Here is a 17,838-nt window from a genome sequence, read left to right on the forward strand (position 1 = left end):
ACATATCGGGGCCATAAAAGGAGGGAGGAAAAGAAGTTGCAAGGGATGAAGTCACTGATGTAGCCAGGAATGAAATTGTTCAAAGGAATTTTACAATAAGCCTAAAGTTTTCCCTTTTGCCTGAAAACCATGGAGAATAAGTAGAAATAAATAAATAAGAAATTAACATTATCAAATGTGCCCTTCGAAAAACCCAACCTGCAGCAGGGTGGAAGGTGGTCTGAAAGAGAAACACCAGACACATGAAAATGTTTGGATGGTACTGCAGTTATTCAAGCAAGAACTGAAGGCCTACCTGAACAAAGGGAGAAGACAGAGGAATGGGGGCGGGGGGGGGGGATGTAGGGTTTCGTTTTGCTCTTTTAAAATGAAAAACAAAACAAACAAAAAACAGAATCTTGGAACTGTTGGTGGCTCAGTTGTTAAGTGTTTGCCTTCGGCTCCAGTCATGGTCCCAGGGTCCTGGGATTGAGCCCCGCATCGGGCGCCCTGCTCAGTGGGAAGCCTGCTTTTCTCCCTCTCCCACTCCCCCTGCTTGTATTGTATTCCCTCTCTCGCTGTGTCTGGCAAATAAATAAAATCTGTAAAAAAAAAAAAAAAAAAAAAAAAAAAAGAAAAAAAAACAATCTAAATAGTGTATAACAGAATGTAGGAAATGAATGAGAGAAGTATATCTAAGATGATGATGGTGTTTTATTGCTTTATAAGCTGGAAACTAAATATTAGAATTTTAGGGGGGAAATAGGAATATAAAATACCTGGGGGAAAGACCTTTTTTTTTTTTTTTAAAAAAAAGATTATTTTAGAGAGCGAGTGAGCAGGGGGAGGGGCAAAGGGAGAGAATTTCAAGCAGACTCCCTGCTAAGAGTAGAACCCAACAATGCAGGATTAGATCTCACGACCCATGCGACCTGAATGGAAATCACAGAGTTGGAAGCATAAATGACTCAGCCACCCAGGTGCTCCTGAAAGGGCATTTTAGGGAAAAGAAAAATGAATTTGGTTTCAGAAATATTAATCTTGAGAGGCCTATAGGAAATTTGCAATAAATTTCCATATACCTCCCTCTTGGCTATCTCAGCTTGTCACCTCACATTAGTTATCACTTCTTGGCTAAGCCTCCCTTGGCCACCCAAGACTAGATGAGGAACCCTTTCTATAGGCATACACACAGCAGAGGGTTTAACTACCATCACAATTATTACACTGTAATATAAAAATATTGAAATGCACTATCACATACCTCAGTAACACTCACCAACCTGGAGGCTTATTAATAGTGAGAACATATTTTATTCATCACCTTTCCAAAGCCTTACATTTAAAACTAAACTCAATAAGTATTTCTTGAATGAACAGATGGAGCCAATTCCTGTCAAATCTCCCTTTATATGTTGTGAATAAATATGTCAATATCATATATTAAAGTTCTCAATCTCCCAGCATGAAAAATCTTTGAGAGGTCATGTTCTCTATTCTCCCTTTTATGACTGCTCAATGTTTACTGCTGCTTAGCAAGAAATAAAAAATTAAAGTCTTATGAGAGTTAAAATGAAGTCTTCTTCACAACATCAATATGTACACAATCCTATCTCATATGGCTTAGAGTAACTTTTGGGAGGAAAAAGGATTACTTAATGGAAAAAAGATAAAACTACCAAAACCACCAGACTCATAATTAGTATACTCTAAAGGAATTTATTAACTTGGTCTTACTTAAAGTGTCTCTATTATTTAACAAAAAGAGAAATTTCTACATCCTACCCTATTAACAGAATCAGACAAAATATAAACTTTGCTTTAGCATTTTTATAATATCTATAGTCAAATCACAGTAGCCTGGGGGATAAAATGAATCTCCATTAAAGACGTACTTTATAAAAACAAATATGATAGCCTTCTTCTCCAAAAAGAGTTACTAAAGCAATATTACGCTTACAAAATTACACGCAAAAATGTCAAGAAACACAGTTAAGGCTGAAGCTCTGCTTAATTTCATTCCCTAGGGTAAATGTATTAGTGCATCCATACAAGAAGGTTGATAATTCAATATTCTCTATGTACTTTCTGACATTTCTGGTCTTCATTTTTCAAATTTATGCACCAAAATAAAGAATGTGTCTAGCAACTATGATAGCTTCCTGCCTAAAGCAAAGTATTTACATGTGTCCTTATAAAGCTATCAGAAAGAAGTTCTTGCTGATATATACAAAATGGTATGGCAATAGAAATCTTTTACGGAGCCAACAATATTTTCTGAATATACCTAAGACATATAACTTCTGACTAAAAGGAGACAAGTAACCTTGAACAAGGTCTTTCTTCCACTTACACTTAAACTTTACAATTTTAAAACAATATGTTGAGAAGGGTATCACGTTTAACAATACTCATATATACCATATATAATCATATAAAAATGATCATAAAAGCAAATTTACGCTATCTGGGATGCAACCAAATCAAGTACTTGAAATATTACTACTTTCTCATGAAAAGTTAAAACAGTAGAGAAGTAGTGAGATTGGAATACAAGATCAGGGTGAGGGGACCCCTTACAACATAATCACCTATCAACTGTAGCACATGACACTTAAATGACCCACAAATTGTCTCCTACATCACTGCAAGGCAATGACAGTAGCATATTCACAGCTGTTTTCCTAGTCTGCCAAAGGCTGGGGAGTTAGTCATCTCTCACTAAGTGGTGAATCTCAGGACTTCTCACACAGGACATTTACAATTTTTCATAAATTCCCAGTAACTAATGAAAGACTGCCTATCATCTGCAAGTTACATTATCTTAAAAGGTTATGGGGCCCCTGGGTGGCTCAATGGGTTAAAGCCTCTGCCTTCGGCTCAGGTCATGATCCTAGGGTCCTGGGATTGAGCCCCACATCAGGACCTCTGCTCAGTGGGGAGCCTGCTTCCTCCTCTCTCTCTCTGCCTGCCTCTCTGCCTATTTGTGATCTCTGTCTGTCAAATGAATAAATAAAATCTTAAAAAAAAAGTTATAAAAATGTACAATTCTCTCAAGATTTATCTAGGTCCCAAGAGATCCAAAAAGTGGCCCCTCAGGCATGGTACAAAACACAGAGTAAATGTTCATTTAGTGTATGTCCATTCAGGTGCTGGTAGTAGTAGTTATCATTTATTCCTCCCATGTGAGAAACCAGCCACAAGAATTTAAATCAGAGTGACTACTTAAAATGTGAAGAACACAGACGTAAATTTTTCAAAACAGAGGAAAAGTCTAACAGGTCCATGCAGAGCAGAGATGAAACCACAGAACAGCATTTTTTTTTTAAATATTTTATTTATTTGACAGAGAGAAATCACAACTAGGCAGAGAGAGAGGAGGAAGCAGGCTCCCTGTGGAGCAGAGAGCCCGATGCGGGGCTCGATCCCAGGACCCTGGGATCATGACCTGAGCCGAAGGCAGAGGCTTTAACCCACTAAGCCACCCAGGCGCCCCCACAGAACAGCATCTTAAAGAAAAGTAGGGAATGGCTTGCCAGCAATACTGGGCAGAAACAAATGAACTACTATATCAGATACTTTTGACCAATAAAAATGACAGTTTTATATGTCCAACTAGATCTAAGGAAGCAACTTTACCCAAAACAAAAATTAAGCTTTAAAACTTTTAGATACAATTTCAACCCTAAGGGCCTAAGTTACAGGATTTCTTGAGGATTATACATTTTGTTCATTTATTCATTCACATATTTTTGTTGTTGTTGTTAATTCTGAGGGCCAGGAACTGTTCGAGGTACAGGGACAGTGAATAAACAAAATCCTTCAAACAAACCTACAAACAAACAAAAATCCTTCCTAAAGTTTACTCTGGAGGAAGAAAGAGACAATACATCCACAGACACCATGTGGCATGTCAGATAATGAATACAACAGAAGAAAACATAGCAGAGAGAGAGTCCAGGTTGGGAGTGGAAGGTTAGATTTTTTAAATAGTCTAGGAAATCCTCCTCTCAGATGGCATTTGCGCTGCCTGAAGGAGGTAAAGGAGAGAGTGGGAACACCAAGCAAAATCCCTGAGGCAGAAGCATGCCTGAGGAGTCTTTTCACAGAGTCTTCCAAAGTTACTCAAAATTACTTACTTTCTTATGAAGTTCCAATGCTTTCTCTTCAAACTCTTCTAGTTTGGCTTGGTCTATGCAAGATTCTAAAATTGCAATGACAATTTTTTTTTATTCTGGTACTTCTTGAAATTGTTAGGACTTTAATAGTGCCTTTCTTTTTTAAATAAAATACATAAACACAGTTTTAAAAAACACAGAAGGCTTATGATGAAAAGTAACAACAAATCACTATACTAAAAACTCAATTCAATTTCTAAGCTGCAACCTCTTACAGTTCTTCTTGTATTGGATTACTCTGGCAGCTAGCTTCCTAACTCTGCATAAAATGTATATACCATAATTTCTTGATTTACCTATTTAATATATTACAGATAGGTTCCTATAATAGAAGATGAAAATGGTGTTCCTTGTCTAATCCCATTTATTTTAATAATTTTGCTTTCAAAAATGGCTGGCTCTAGAACACTAAATAAATACTTAAACCTCTGATCTCTGTTATGAAAACAGCATCTCCCGATTTCCACTCTAATATCTGAAGTTGTCTGCGCCCCATACTTTCCATCATCTTTCTACCCTAATGTCCGACCCCAGGTCCTCACACTCACCTATTCACATGAACACAGTGACATTCTCTTCTGTAAGTCCTCTGCATTGTGCCTCTAAGTTTTTTGTAAATATTTAAAATCAACACATACAATGTATGTGTTATAACTATGTAAATATGTTTCACTCACAGAGCCAAGTGGTAGTCATGGCGTCTATTTCCTTCTCAAGAGTTCAATGTCTAAAACCTCTCATCTACTCAAGTAAAAGCATTCCTAATCGCCAGGGAGAATAAACTTGATTTTCAGATACTATTCAAAATTGCTCCACATTTTAGTTTGCTTCGTATTCATAAGATGTTTTTCCTTATTTCTCTGTCCCTCCCACTATCAGGACCTTATTGCTTCTCTCCTGTGGAGAGAAATAAGTACTTTCTTTACCAGTGCCACTAATATTAACTGTTTTCTTTCTCATATTATACATTCCATACCTCTTCCTGGACTCACATATCCTATGAAGAAAAAAACCACCTCACTCAAATAATGGATATTCTTTTTTCATGCCATGCCAAAATTTGACATACACATACTCCTTCCACATTAGTTGCTATGTGGAATCACATATCAATGATTATTTTGTTCTCTAACTTTAAAATCCATGAATTCTTTACCCATGCAGAATTGGTTATCAGGCACTGGAATTCGGAAAAGAGTGATTTGCAGAGTCTCCAAACACTGACACATCTCATCGTATGATATCAAAATAATCACCAGTGATTTCATCAGAAACAAATCTGAGTGCAGGGAAGCTGTCAAGCTAACAGTAGCAGATGCAGGCTTTCCAAAACTCAAATTTTTACTTGAAAGCTTGAATTTGATCATTGGTAACAAATTCTATCAGTTGTTTTCCCTGACATTATAGACCTGCTTTTCTTTTTTTAAAAAGTGTGTGCCAAAACAATCACGCCTAAGTAGTGCTAGCTTTTCATGACAATCATTCCTTCAAAGTAAAAATCAACAAATTCAGCTTGCAATTCAAGCAAATCCACAGCTATGTGCTCGTTGTACTTGGGGACCTGGAAGTGCTAAATGTGTAAAGACAAGTCGTTTTGTCTTAGGGGATATTAAAGTAATGTGTACTCAAGGGTTAGATTTTTAACAAAATGTTTTTCAGTTATCAGTTATCAAGGACACTCAAGTAAAATATGGCAGTTCTCATTGTTTTGTTTTACTCAGCGTGAGGAATATGATGGCTACTAACACAATTTGGTGTCACTGCCTTGATTGCTAACCACGGGCCAGCAGTTTGATCCACCTTTGTTTTCATCACCAGCACAAGTATCAACACAATGGAAAAGACAATTTAGGATCCTTAAGATCCCCTGAAAGGGAGGGTATCGAGGGTGCTCAGGGCTCTACAGGTCACATGATGAGAACCAATGCTGCAGAGCTGACCTGCGGGTTAAGGGATAATAAAAGATTTCTGTTTAAAAAAAAAAAAAAAAAAAAAGATTTCTGTTTAAATATTAGAGAAATACTCACCGACAAAATGACTTAAATCTAAATCTAGTCTTTTTCGATATGTGAAGTCTGGATCCATCCCATCTCTATGCAATACAATCTGAGATATACACTCATCAATTAATTTGAAGTACTGTTGCCTAAAACCGAGAAGAAGAATGAATGGACATCCAGATTATTAGTGCAACTCTCCATCAAAGCAGTTTGGTAAGCTCGTTTTAAGTTCAGTAATTCACCTCTGCAGTTTCAACAATTGACATGTCAGATTTGACATGAGAGGAAACTCAACAGGCATTGCTTTCCTTCTAATGATCTTAAGAGAGTAAATTTTTGTTCTTTTAGCAAATAGAGTGCTTTAATGATGATTTGCTTACAAAAATCAGAACCTTGACTTAAGTAGTAAGCAATAAAAAAGAATAGTAAGATGAAGTGATATGTGCTTAAAAGCAGTCCTCAAAAGAGATCAACCTGCCACTATACCATAGCTATCACTGTTCATTTTATTAACACAAGCAAAACACATACCTTTTCCTCCAAAAAAAATTCTCTAAAAGGTTCTTAAAACTATACAGTATACTATTTTTAGAATGTTTGTGGAGTCCAATTAAGAACTGATACTGTAAATTATAAATGCCAAATGAATACTTCTTACTCAAAAGACAACTGAAAAAATCTAGTATAATATTTTTTGATCCAAAAATTAAAGTTTAACTACAATCCCCAATTGGGATCATGTTTTCAGTCCACCTGTTTGTAGTAAGCAGATGAACATCCCTTAAAATGCAAGCCAACAAATTTAAAAGAAATACCCAGCAGATTAAACCAAACTAAAGAGACAGAAAGGGTAGGTGCTATCTCAGTGAGGTCAGTCCTTCATCCCCAGCCAGCCCCAAGATTTATTTCTTCCCTCAGTGACTTTTGGCACACATTTCCTCGCCAAATCTTTCTCGTCATGTATGTGATGGTGCCTCTAGTCATTTGAGCTTCTCTTCCCTAGACACAGTGACCTACTTGCCCTTCATCTACTTATTTCACATCTAATAAATGACCCATTATGCTGAATAAAATTCACAGCATTAGCAAAGACGATAAATGGTCAGGGACTGTCATAAACTAAAAATGTTTTAAGACACTTTTCTTGGGTACATATCAAAGCAAGATAGTATTACTAATGCTTTCCTCAATGTTCTAAACCTTTCTTAAAAAAGTAGTCTCCCATTCCCTAATGTGTTGCCATAATAACCAGCCACATTTACAGTTAAAGTGCATAAACTGCACATGTTTATATCACATTTGAAATCTGAGATGAAAACATTTGATTCCTTTTTCCTCTTATTCAATGCTATCCTAGTATTGGCTTTTTTAAGATTTTATTTATTGATTTGGGAGAAGGAGAGAGAGAGAGGCTCTGGAGAAAGAGAAGAAGGGGCAGAGTAAGAGGGAGAAGCAGATTCCCTGCTGGACAGGGAGCCTGACTCAGGGGGGCTCAATCCCAGGACCCTAAGATCATTTCCTGAGCTGAAGTCAAATGCTCAATTGACTCAGCCACCCAGGTATTCCTATCCTAGTGTTGTTTTAATACGAACGGGTTTTAAATTAACATAGGCAATTTTGTGGCTTTTTTTAAAATCGTAATTTCAATATGTTTTCTCACCTCCACAGCTCCCAATGATAAGCTCATTTACAAAGTAGTTGAAATTTCATGCAATACCTCTTTAAAGGCAACACTAACAAAATAAAATAAAATAATGTACTTCTGGATTCCAGACAAATAAATCTAGAAAATAATCTCCATGAGCAATATAGGTGAGTTAGTGACTATGTCAGAGGAATATGTGAATAACCTAATTAAGGGATGAACATAAATTGTCATTACTTCACTGATACATCATTTTTGTTGCAGGAATTTTAAAATCATCTTCACTTTCTCTTTAATATTTTTACCAAATATCAAATTATCTCCCATGCACATTCAACTAGCAGAACATTTTGCACATGTAAGCCACTGAGTATTTGTTACAAAAGTGAATTTGATCTTCTACTCCACCCTCCAATTATCTTTCCGCATTTCATTTTTCTTGTGGTCAGGAGCTACCTTTCATGTACAGCCTCCAATCGAGTTCCATTTCAGTAAAATGTCCTCTTGTTCCAAGGGGAGCAAATGTTCCAAATGAGAAGGTGAGCAAAATTTCTAATATCCCAATCCACTAATTCTTTCAAATGGGAATAACTTGCATTCTAAAATAATGTCATTTATAAAAACCTTGAAAAAATATCAATATGTGCAAGATCCACAGACCTGCACACCACTAAATGAAAATTTTGCTGTAGGTAAATAAAAAGTTAAATCATTTTTAAATGACTGTATGAAAACTTAAGTGATCCTAATCTGACTCAATCTTATAATAAAAATATATTCTCTACTGGAATAAATAACAATAACAAATACCTATGAGAATCTGGGAACATGGGCAAAAAAATGGATAGAACAGTCTTGATTAGAGCAGGAAGAAGGATGCCTTCACAGGGACCATACTTGGACCATATCTGGAACAAAGACCCAGGTCCTGGGGCTTAAAGAGTCAAGGAAGAATGCAGCATGGTTAAGTATCAAATTAAAAATGTGATACTTGAAAAATTACCGAAATAACTAACATTCTATACCTCACTAATGTCGCTCTGGGAATACTATGGTTTAATACTTTTCTGAGACTCTTAATTCCACTGAAGTGATAGAATTGCCTGAGCAGGTCCTAGGAGAGTTGCGCTTTTCAATCTGTTTTAAAGGTAGACACAACCACCTATGCTCTTGAAGCACAGATTAAGGGATTAGGGTAAAATGAAAGGATCAAAAATAAGATATAACCCCCCCACCAGCAGCACTAAGACATGGAAAACTTTGAAAGCAAATAATATTCTTGAATTCTTGAAAACTCAAACAGCATTGAACAATCGGAGGTTGGCTGAACCAACCATACGGGAATCAAGAAAAGGATGGGGTACTTTAGAGTAAATGGAAGTTTCCATTTTATTTTTAAGAATATTAGGGGAAAAAATTGTAGTATAATTACCAAGGTACTCTGATATTTTAAAATATTGTTTAATCAATGTATCAATATTTCTAATCAAATTATTAGTATTTTCATTAATATTTTGATCCATATATTAGTATTTTACAATAGTATTTACAAAAGAAGGAGATAAGATGATCTATACTTATCCCAAAGAACCTAAAGTTTTACCTCTTTTTTTTTTTTTGATTCTTACTCTATTCACTTGTCAGTTATATAAAAAGCCAGAATTACACCCTCTACATCACCCAGAGGACACGGCCTCAATGAGACATGTCTAGCAAATTCTTCTACATGAAATTAGAGTAAAATACTTATTGCCCAAAGTACTTGAGAATGAAATTTCAGGAAAGCTAAATGAAAGGCGACCAAAAAAAAAAAAAAAGGTTTAAATTCAAGGATCTTGGCTTCCCTCATAAAACAGTAACAAGGTGGACCTCAGCCGTAGCAACATCTTCCTAGGAACAACGGCAAAGGCAAGGGAAGCGAGGGCAAAAATGAACTATTGGGATTTCATCAAGATCAAAAGCTTTTGCACAGCAAAGGAAACAGTTAACAAAACCAAAAGACAACTGACAGAATGGGAGAAGATATTTGCAAACGACATATCAGATAAAGGGCTAGTATCCAAAATCTATAAGGAACTTAGCAAACTCAACACCCAAAGAACAAACAATCCAATCAAGAAATGGGCAGAGGACATGAACAGACATTTCTGCAAAGAAGACATCCAGATGGCCAACAGACACATGAAAAAGTGCTCCACGTCACTCGGCATCAGGGAAATACAAATCAAAACCACAATGAGATATCGCCTCACACCAGTCAGAATGGCTAAAATTAACAAGTCAGGAAATGACAGATGCTGGAGAGGATGTGGAGAAAGGGGAACCCTCCTCCACTGTTGGTGGGAATGCAAGCTGGTGCAACCACTCTGGAAAACAGCATGGAGGTTCCTCAAAATGTTGAAAATAGAACTACCCTATGACCCAGCAATTGCACTACTGGGTATTTACCCTAAAGATACAAACATAGTGATCCAAAGGGGCACGTGTACCCGAATGTTTATAGCAGCAATGTCTACAATAGCCAGACTATGGAAAGAACCTAGATGTCCATCAACAGATGAATGGATCAAGAAGATGTGGTATATATACACAATGGAATACTATGCAGCCATCAAAAGAAATGAAATCTTGCCATTTGCGACGACGTGGATGGAACTAGAGCGTATCATGCTTAGTGAAATAAGTCAATCGGAGAAAGACAACTATCATGTGATCTCCCTGATATGAGGACATGGAGAAGCAACATGGGGGGGTAGGGGGATAGGAGAAGAATAAATGAAACAAGATGGGATTGGGAGGGAGACAAACCATAAATGACTCTTAATCTCACAAAACAAACTGGGGGTTGCTGGGGGGAGGTGGGATTGGGAGAGGGGGAGCGGGCTATGGACATTGGGGAGGCGAGGCGAATCATAAGAGACTATGGACTCTGAAAAACAACCTGAGGGTTTTGAAGGGTCAGGGGTGGGAGGTTGGGGCAACCTGAGGGTTTTGAAGGGTCAGGGGTGGGAGGTTGGGGGAACAGGTGGTGGGTAATGGGGAGGGCACGTTTTGCATGGAGCACTGGGTGTTGTGCAAAAAGAATGAATACTGTTACGCTGAAAAAATAAATAAAATGGAAAAAAAAAAAAAACAAGGTGGAAAGAGGATATAGAGAGCATTTACTGAGGATACACCATGTGGCAGATATTTGGATAGGAGATTTACCCATGCTACTATATTCCATCTTCATAACAACCAAGCAACTTAGGTGCTAATATCGTCACACAGCTATAGATAGACAACATACAGATGAGATAAACAATCTGTTAAGCTCAAAATGGCTAGGATATAATCAAACTTGAAATGTCATTTGTCTAGCTTTTCTGATACATTAGCAACATTAAATGCAACTGTATTATCAAGACACTTGCTAGTTACTTAAACACTAATAAAAGCAATGTTTAGTACCCTTCATGTAACTTATAAAAAGAAACTTATCAACATCACTCCTACTACCTGAACACTAAACAGAAAATAGTATCCATCACATGATAAATTAGTAATTTGTTGCTCGTGTGCATTTTTATTCAGATGAAAACTTGTTACCAAGAATCTGCTGGAGCTTAAAACATAACAGTAATATCATTTTACCATCACCTGTCTAAATATACGCCCATGAGTCAGTATTACGGCATAAATAAGTATCTGAAAATTATTTGCTTGCCCAAACCAAACATCAGGAGATTTTCACAATCAATAGAATTTCATTAGTGAAAGAAAACATTAGAACATAGCTTCTTCTTACCTTACGAAATAATTCCTCTTACCTTATAAAATAATCATTTCGAATCAGCAAAAGATGCTGAAGAATAGAAATGAAATATCCTTCTGCTCTAGTTTCCTTAACTGAGTTCCACACCATGTTGTAAATATCATATGCTTCAGTAAACTGGTTAAGGAATACACGGATTTATTCATCCTCTACACCAAACAACTGTAATAACATAGCACGGAATCTACTCTGTAAGGCTTCAAAAGATTATTATGTGCCTTAGCCTAAAGTGGGCATCATGTATACTTAACATTAAATAAAACACAGGTCTCTAGGTTTCAGAGTAGAGGAAAACAGCTTGCAAATGACAACTTGACCTGACACTCCCTGGCTTCTCCTCCACCATCATCTCCAACCATTTGCCTCTCTCAAGCCAAGACGTTGCTGGAAACAAGAGTAAGGGGCAACTGGTTGTAAATACCATATTAAGTTTTCTTTACCAAGACAGCTGATGCCAGGCATTATCCACCATGGAGTAGCCCCAGCAGAGGACAGGAACCTGGTGGATTTCTGGAAAAGCACACAGAGTTAACAAAGACCATGTGGGTGTGCCCCCAAGGTGTAGGGCAGGAGCCAACAAGCAGACTAAGGACACCTTTCTCCTAATGCTGGAAAGCACTAAAGGAGAGGAGCTGCCAAACATGAAAAGAAAAAACAGGTAATGTACACACACATACATACACACACACACACACACACACACACACACACACACACACACGAGGCCTAACAAAATCCATTTGTAGGTCGTAAAATTGATTTACATATGCATGTACTCAGAAATACAAACATTAAACTAATTAGAAAAGTTTATATAAAATTCAGTCTGATTCATAAAGGTTTGACTTTATACTGTTATATCGAAACGGCTTCAGAAGTTTAATATTTCAGGGGGTCAAGATTGGTTGTTTGGGGGTTAGCAAGAATTTTTCATATTTCACTAATTTCAGAACAAAAGGATATTCAAGTTCAGCTCTAATATCATCGAGGCGATGAGAGAACTCAAGCAAATCTTCTTCCTTATGCTCATCAAACACTTTAAGTTGGATATCCAGGCCATCATTCCTCATACGTTTTAAATTCTAGAGATATTAAGTAGAAATGACAATCAACGGTTTTCTTTTTAATAATGCAAAAAAAGTTAATGAAAAACACAAACAACAAGCCAACCATTTGGCTGGATTTATAGCATTCAAACACTTAAAGTGTTAAATAATACTCACATCTTATCTATATTTCACAAATTTTTATACTCGAGCCTTTTTCCCCCCACAGATAAATTATTCTTGAAGGTAATTTATCTAAATTTCCCCCTATTCAAGTACTCCTCTAATTTAAATATTAATAAGGAGACTGCAGGGCACTTACTGGCAAGATGTCTTTCAATCCACAACGCATAAATTCATTTCTGATGTGAAGCCTGAAGTCCAAATCATCAGGAGATGTAACAAGGGCATTGATGAGCTGCATACACGCTACCTACAATAGATTGCACAGTGGAGACGAAGGCTCAGATTCCAACATTAAAGAAAAGAGTCACAGAACTGAAATATCAAGGTTTTTTTCCAAGAATGAAAGATCTTCCTTCAGGGGAGAACCTATTAAAACAATAATCCATATGCAAATTATTTTAGTCAATTACAAATTAAGTAAGAAATATCGTTTCAGTGGAGTTTTTGTTTGTTTTTAATTTTCCATTTGTTTGGGAGTTCTTGTGGATTAAAAGAGAGAAACATTAGGCACTGGTACCATTCCATAAAAAATTCACTCTAGCCGAAAGTTAAGTTCTTGTCCAAAACTATCATTCCATGCACATACAACACAAAACTGAACATCCTAGTTGAAAAATTACAGATCTCTACTAGATATAAAATACTTACCTAAAATAGAATGATAACTTGCTATTCATCAAGAAAAACCCAAAATTCCAAACACCTGAAGGTCAGTAATTGTCCTGAATCTGGTTAATGGGGTTGTTATAACCAAAAACTATCTTACGAGCATGGCACAATTAATTAGAAGTAGCCAGGCGATGGCTCAAACACTTTGGCAAGAACTCAAAAATAATATATGTCATGTTTATTCCGAAGGTATAAGGAAATTACATAACTAATTAAATTCTTTGGTATATACCTTCAATGATGAAAGTGCAAAAATCACTGTATTTTCCAGTTATTTAACACTCCAAATTTCAAAGTGGATCTTTTTTTTTCTTTTTTTAACCCCCGGCTGAAATTTATCTTTCATTGTCTGAAATCCACATAATCAAAGGAAAAGAGATCGGAGGCAAAAGCGATCATCTCTAAGAAAAGCAAAGTATTCTTTTGTTGATGATGATGATGCTATTTTTCTAAGTCTACATTCCACCTGAGTCTAACAAGAATGACTAGCTTACTGATCAATATGTTTAACCTCATGCTGTTCCCTAAATTGTCCTTTCTCCATCCCTTAAGGCAAGGTTTATATGAATTTAAAATGCTTTTTTTGGATTAAGACACCGACAGGGGTCTTAGGTCCTGCTGGTTGAAATATATCGTAATTATTGTATTTGATGTCTAAATACTAAAATCTGACCAGCATGCCTCTGCTGTCAAAACTTAAGACTATTTAAACTGGAGGAAGGAAATGTGCCAGAAGATAAATAGGGGAAAGGGAAACATTTAAAATAAAAAAAGAATAAACTTAAAATGAAGGTGACCTTTCCAGTACACATTCACTCAGCTCTAACTGGCTCACGTCACAAAGTTTAAGATGCTTTCTTCCTACCTCCTTGCCAATCATTACCTGGTAACCACAAAAACAGTTTTTCAGTGGTAGTATGTAGTTTTAAAATATCTCAAATGAATTTAAATAATGTTTCTCTACATTCAGAGCAATTAAATTAGTATTAGTCGTTAGGTTTCTGGAAAAGATGTGAATTATAAACAACTCAAAGCAACAAAAATAAGCAGCATAAAAAATTAGCAGGAAAAGGACTTAAATGTAAAGTAAATACATGCAGAACAATAGCAGCCTGAAATTGAAGAGAAAGAAGGGAAAAGGATAATCCAAATTATTTCTAAGAAACACCCTAAATGGCAATTTCCTATAAAAGGAAAAATAGAAAATTGATTTAAACTGAATGATGAAGTTAATTTTCTAAAATCCCTTCCAATTCTAATGGTAATTTGCCATCATTATGACCTATAACCACTCTTTAATCGATGTCATGTAAATATATGCCTATGAACATATGCAAGCATACAGCAAGATGTAATGTTTCCTTAAAAATAATTCTATCATCAAGGCAAAGATCAAAGAGTTCCTTCTAGGTTTTTAGCATGTATACTGAGATATATAGACTCGCTTGATCTTAGAATTTCATACAAACAGCATACTAGCAGAAGCAGGTGCCAATATAGCATCTATGTCATTGAAATCAGTTACTACAGAGAGTAGTAACTATGACGGTAAACAGAATATATCTGCCTACACTCCTGAAGATAGATGCAATGGTAGAAACATACCATGTAGAAGAGATATGTTCCACAATAGAGGAATGTGGAGAAACTAAAGACAAGGACAGGTGGGTAAAAGCATAGGCCTTTAGGAACGAAGAGGAAGGCAGCCTGATGAAGGACTGAGGTGAGATGTTCAAAATACTAAAGAATGAACCTGTTAGAGGACAAGGGACCTTCCATTGAATTACAAGGAATTCTGATTTCCTGAGCAGTTTGTGAGGGTGAGAAGGCAGAGAGCAGTGCAAGGAGTCGCAAGAAATGAGGCAGGACAAGAAGACAGGCCAGGTGAGGCACAGCCGCATGTGCCAAGTCAGAAAATTCAGGCTCGGCTGGACACAGGGAAAACCACAAGGGATTCTATGTAAAGGAGAGGGAACAGTAGAGGGAACAGTGTGACTTAAGAAGCTGTTGTAGAAGCAACTTGAGTGAACAATGACAAGAGCTTGAATATTAAAAATGTAGGAGAAACTGATGGAATTTGATGGCTGGGTGGACATGGGGTTGACTCAGAAGCATTCAGAAGAGCCTCCTCACCTCTGTTCTTCAACTAAATAGGAGGTAATACCATTAACAGAGCTATAAAATGTAAGGAGAGAAACAGGTTTTAGAGAATAGGATAAATCCTGCTTTTAAAATTCTGAGATTGAAATTTATATTAGGAGGGGCACCTGTGTGGTTCTGTTGGTTAAATGTCTGACTCTTGATTTTGGCTCCGGTCATGATCTCATGATCATGAGATAGAACCCCGCATCCAGCTCCTTGCTGAGCTTGGAGCCTGCTTAAAATTCTCTCTCCCCTCTCCCTCTGACCGTCCCCATCACAATTTCTTCTAAAAAAATAAAAAACTGATGTACATTAGGACTCATTCAATTAAAAAGAGAAAAAAAAAAAAAAAACCTAGTTAGTGGGTACCTAGACTGTGTCAGCTGGAGATATTAACAGAAGCTCAAGGAAATAATGGCATTGTGATATTCATCACAAACAATTCCCATGCCGCTTGAGGTTTCAAAAATGTAACCTTTATAATCTTTATTAATTTGCATTTAAAATATTGTTTCAACAGCATCACAAAATGTACTTCCCTGTGGAATAGATGAGGGTAAGAAAATGAAGAGCTTCTGCCCTCCTGGAAACATCCTGATTTAAAGCTTCTATGTTTGAACATCAAAATACAGAATTCCGGGGCGCCTGGGTGGCTCAGTGGATTAAGCCGCTGCCTTCGGCTCAGGTCATGATCCCAGTGTCCTGGGATCGAGCCCCATATCCGGCTCTCCGCTCAGCAGGGAGCCTGCTTCCTCCTCTCTCTCTGCCTGCCTCTCTGCCTACTTGTGATCTCTCTCTCTCACCGTCAAATAAATAAAATAAAATCTTTAAAAAAAAAAAATACAGAATTCCCTGTGTACCTGCTCAACTATATCATTCCCTCCAAGCCTATTTTATTGGTGCCCATTAAACACTTCTAAGTGTTGGGGATACAGCTATGGAAAAAGACAGAAATCACTCTCAGAGATGAAGAGTAAAGACTGACTCCAAGTCAGACTGAATTGCCCAGTCCAAGGTTTTTGGTCTGGGCAATTCAAAGGATGGGATTATCATTGATTAGGGTGGAAAATAAATCATTCATTAAGATGGGAGAAAGAGGGGCGCCTGGGTGGCTCAGTGGATTAAGCCGCTGCCTTCGGCTCAGGTCATGATCTCAGGGTCCTGGGATCGAGCCCCGCATCGGGCTCTCTGCTCCGTGGGGAGCCTGCTTCCTCCTCTCTGCCTGCCTCTCTGCCTACTTGTGATCTCTCTCTGTCAAATAAATAAATAAAATCTTTAAAAAAAAAAAAAGATGGGAGAAAGAAGCATGGGAAGACAGATCAGGGGAGCTGTGTTTTAGAGATGTTAAGTTAGAAATATCTTTAGTGATCAGCATTGAAAAAAGTGGAGAAGGCAACTGGCTATAGGGGACCCAGGTTCAAGAAAAACATGACTACAGATGCACATAAAACTCACAGTCTTACGTGGAACCACCCAGTAGTAGCAGAGAGAAAAGAAGTACAGGAGCTGATGGGACATTTCAGTTGCAGGTTTTATTTTGAAGGCTGGGGAAATAAAGTTAAAAGGCATCAGTGAGGCAGAAGAAAAAAGAAACTTGGGTGCCCAGGACTTATGGGAGGAAACGGTCTCAACAGAGAGAATGATCAACTGAGTCAGAGGCTCTAACAGGTCAGCTAAGATGACTAATAAATTACCACTGCATTAGGCCAATTGGTGACTTGACAAAAACAGTTTCTATAAAGAGACAGAGTTGTTGTCCCAAGTAGGAAAACACCTGCCTTCTCATATGTACTATATGCAACCAAGATGATCGGCACTAAAATATTCTCCTCCCTCCAAACTCATCTTTATACTTTAGGAATGCTGCTTATTAACCTTTAGTCTCAGCATATATGACACTTCTCTTTAGGTGTTAAATCACGGACTCAGTTCTAATGATTTGGAAAGCAGATACTGCAAGCTCATTTGTTATTCTTGTCTCAATTATCAAGAAGGAATCTCGCATGAGAAAACGTATTTTTAGCATAACTTGTAGCTGGAAGGGTGTGTACGTGCGTGCGTGCGGGGTGCACGCATGCACTCACGCGCACCAGTGTCCATCTAGGGCTTAGGATGGTTGAAGTTTCCCTCAGGTGCAGCAGCAAACAGAAGGTGCACTGCAAGGACTAGGGCCCGCCAA

The 17,838-nt window shown here is 37.3% G+C and overlaps 1 protein-coding gene across 2 annotated transcripts in view; it reads right to left on the reverse strand.

Moving 5' to 3' along the window:
- Nucleotides 1-17,838, reverse strand: part of DIAPH3 (diaphanous related formin 3) — a 512,673-nt gene that overhangs the window by 327,965 nt on the left and 166,870 nt on the right. For both annotated transcript variants that reach the window (XM_046028127.1, XM_046028128.1), the window contains 5 exons: nt 12,985-13,095; nt 12,580-12,698; nt 11,612-11,728; nt 6,185-6,303; nt 4,119-4,183 (listed from right to left, as the gene is read on the reverse strand). In XM_046028127.1, coding sequence (XP_045884083.1) covers nt 4,119-4,183; nt 6,185-6,303; nt 11,612-11,728; nt 12,580-12,698; nt 12,985-13,095 — 531 coding nt within the window. The remainder of the gene's footprint in view (nt 1-4,118; nt 4,184-6,184; nt 6,304-11,611; nt 11,729-12,579; nt 12,699-12,984; nt 13,096-17,838) is intronic.

Source organism: Meles meles, chromosome 14 (genome assembly GCF_922984935.1).
Source record: "Meles meles chromosome 14, mMelMel3.1 paternal haplotype, whole genome shotgun sequence".
NCBI lineage: Eukaryota > Metazoa > Chordata > Mammalia > Carnivora > Mustelidae > Meles > Meles meles.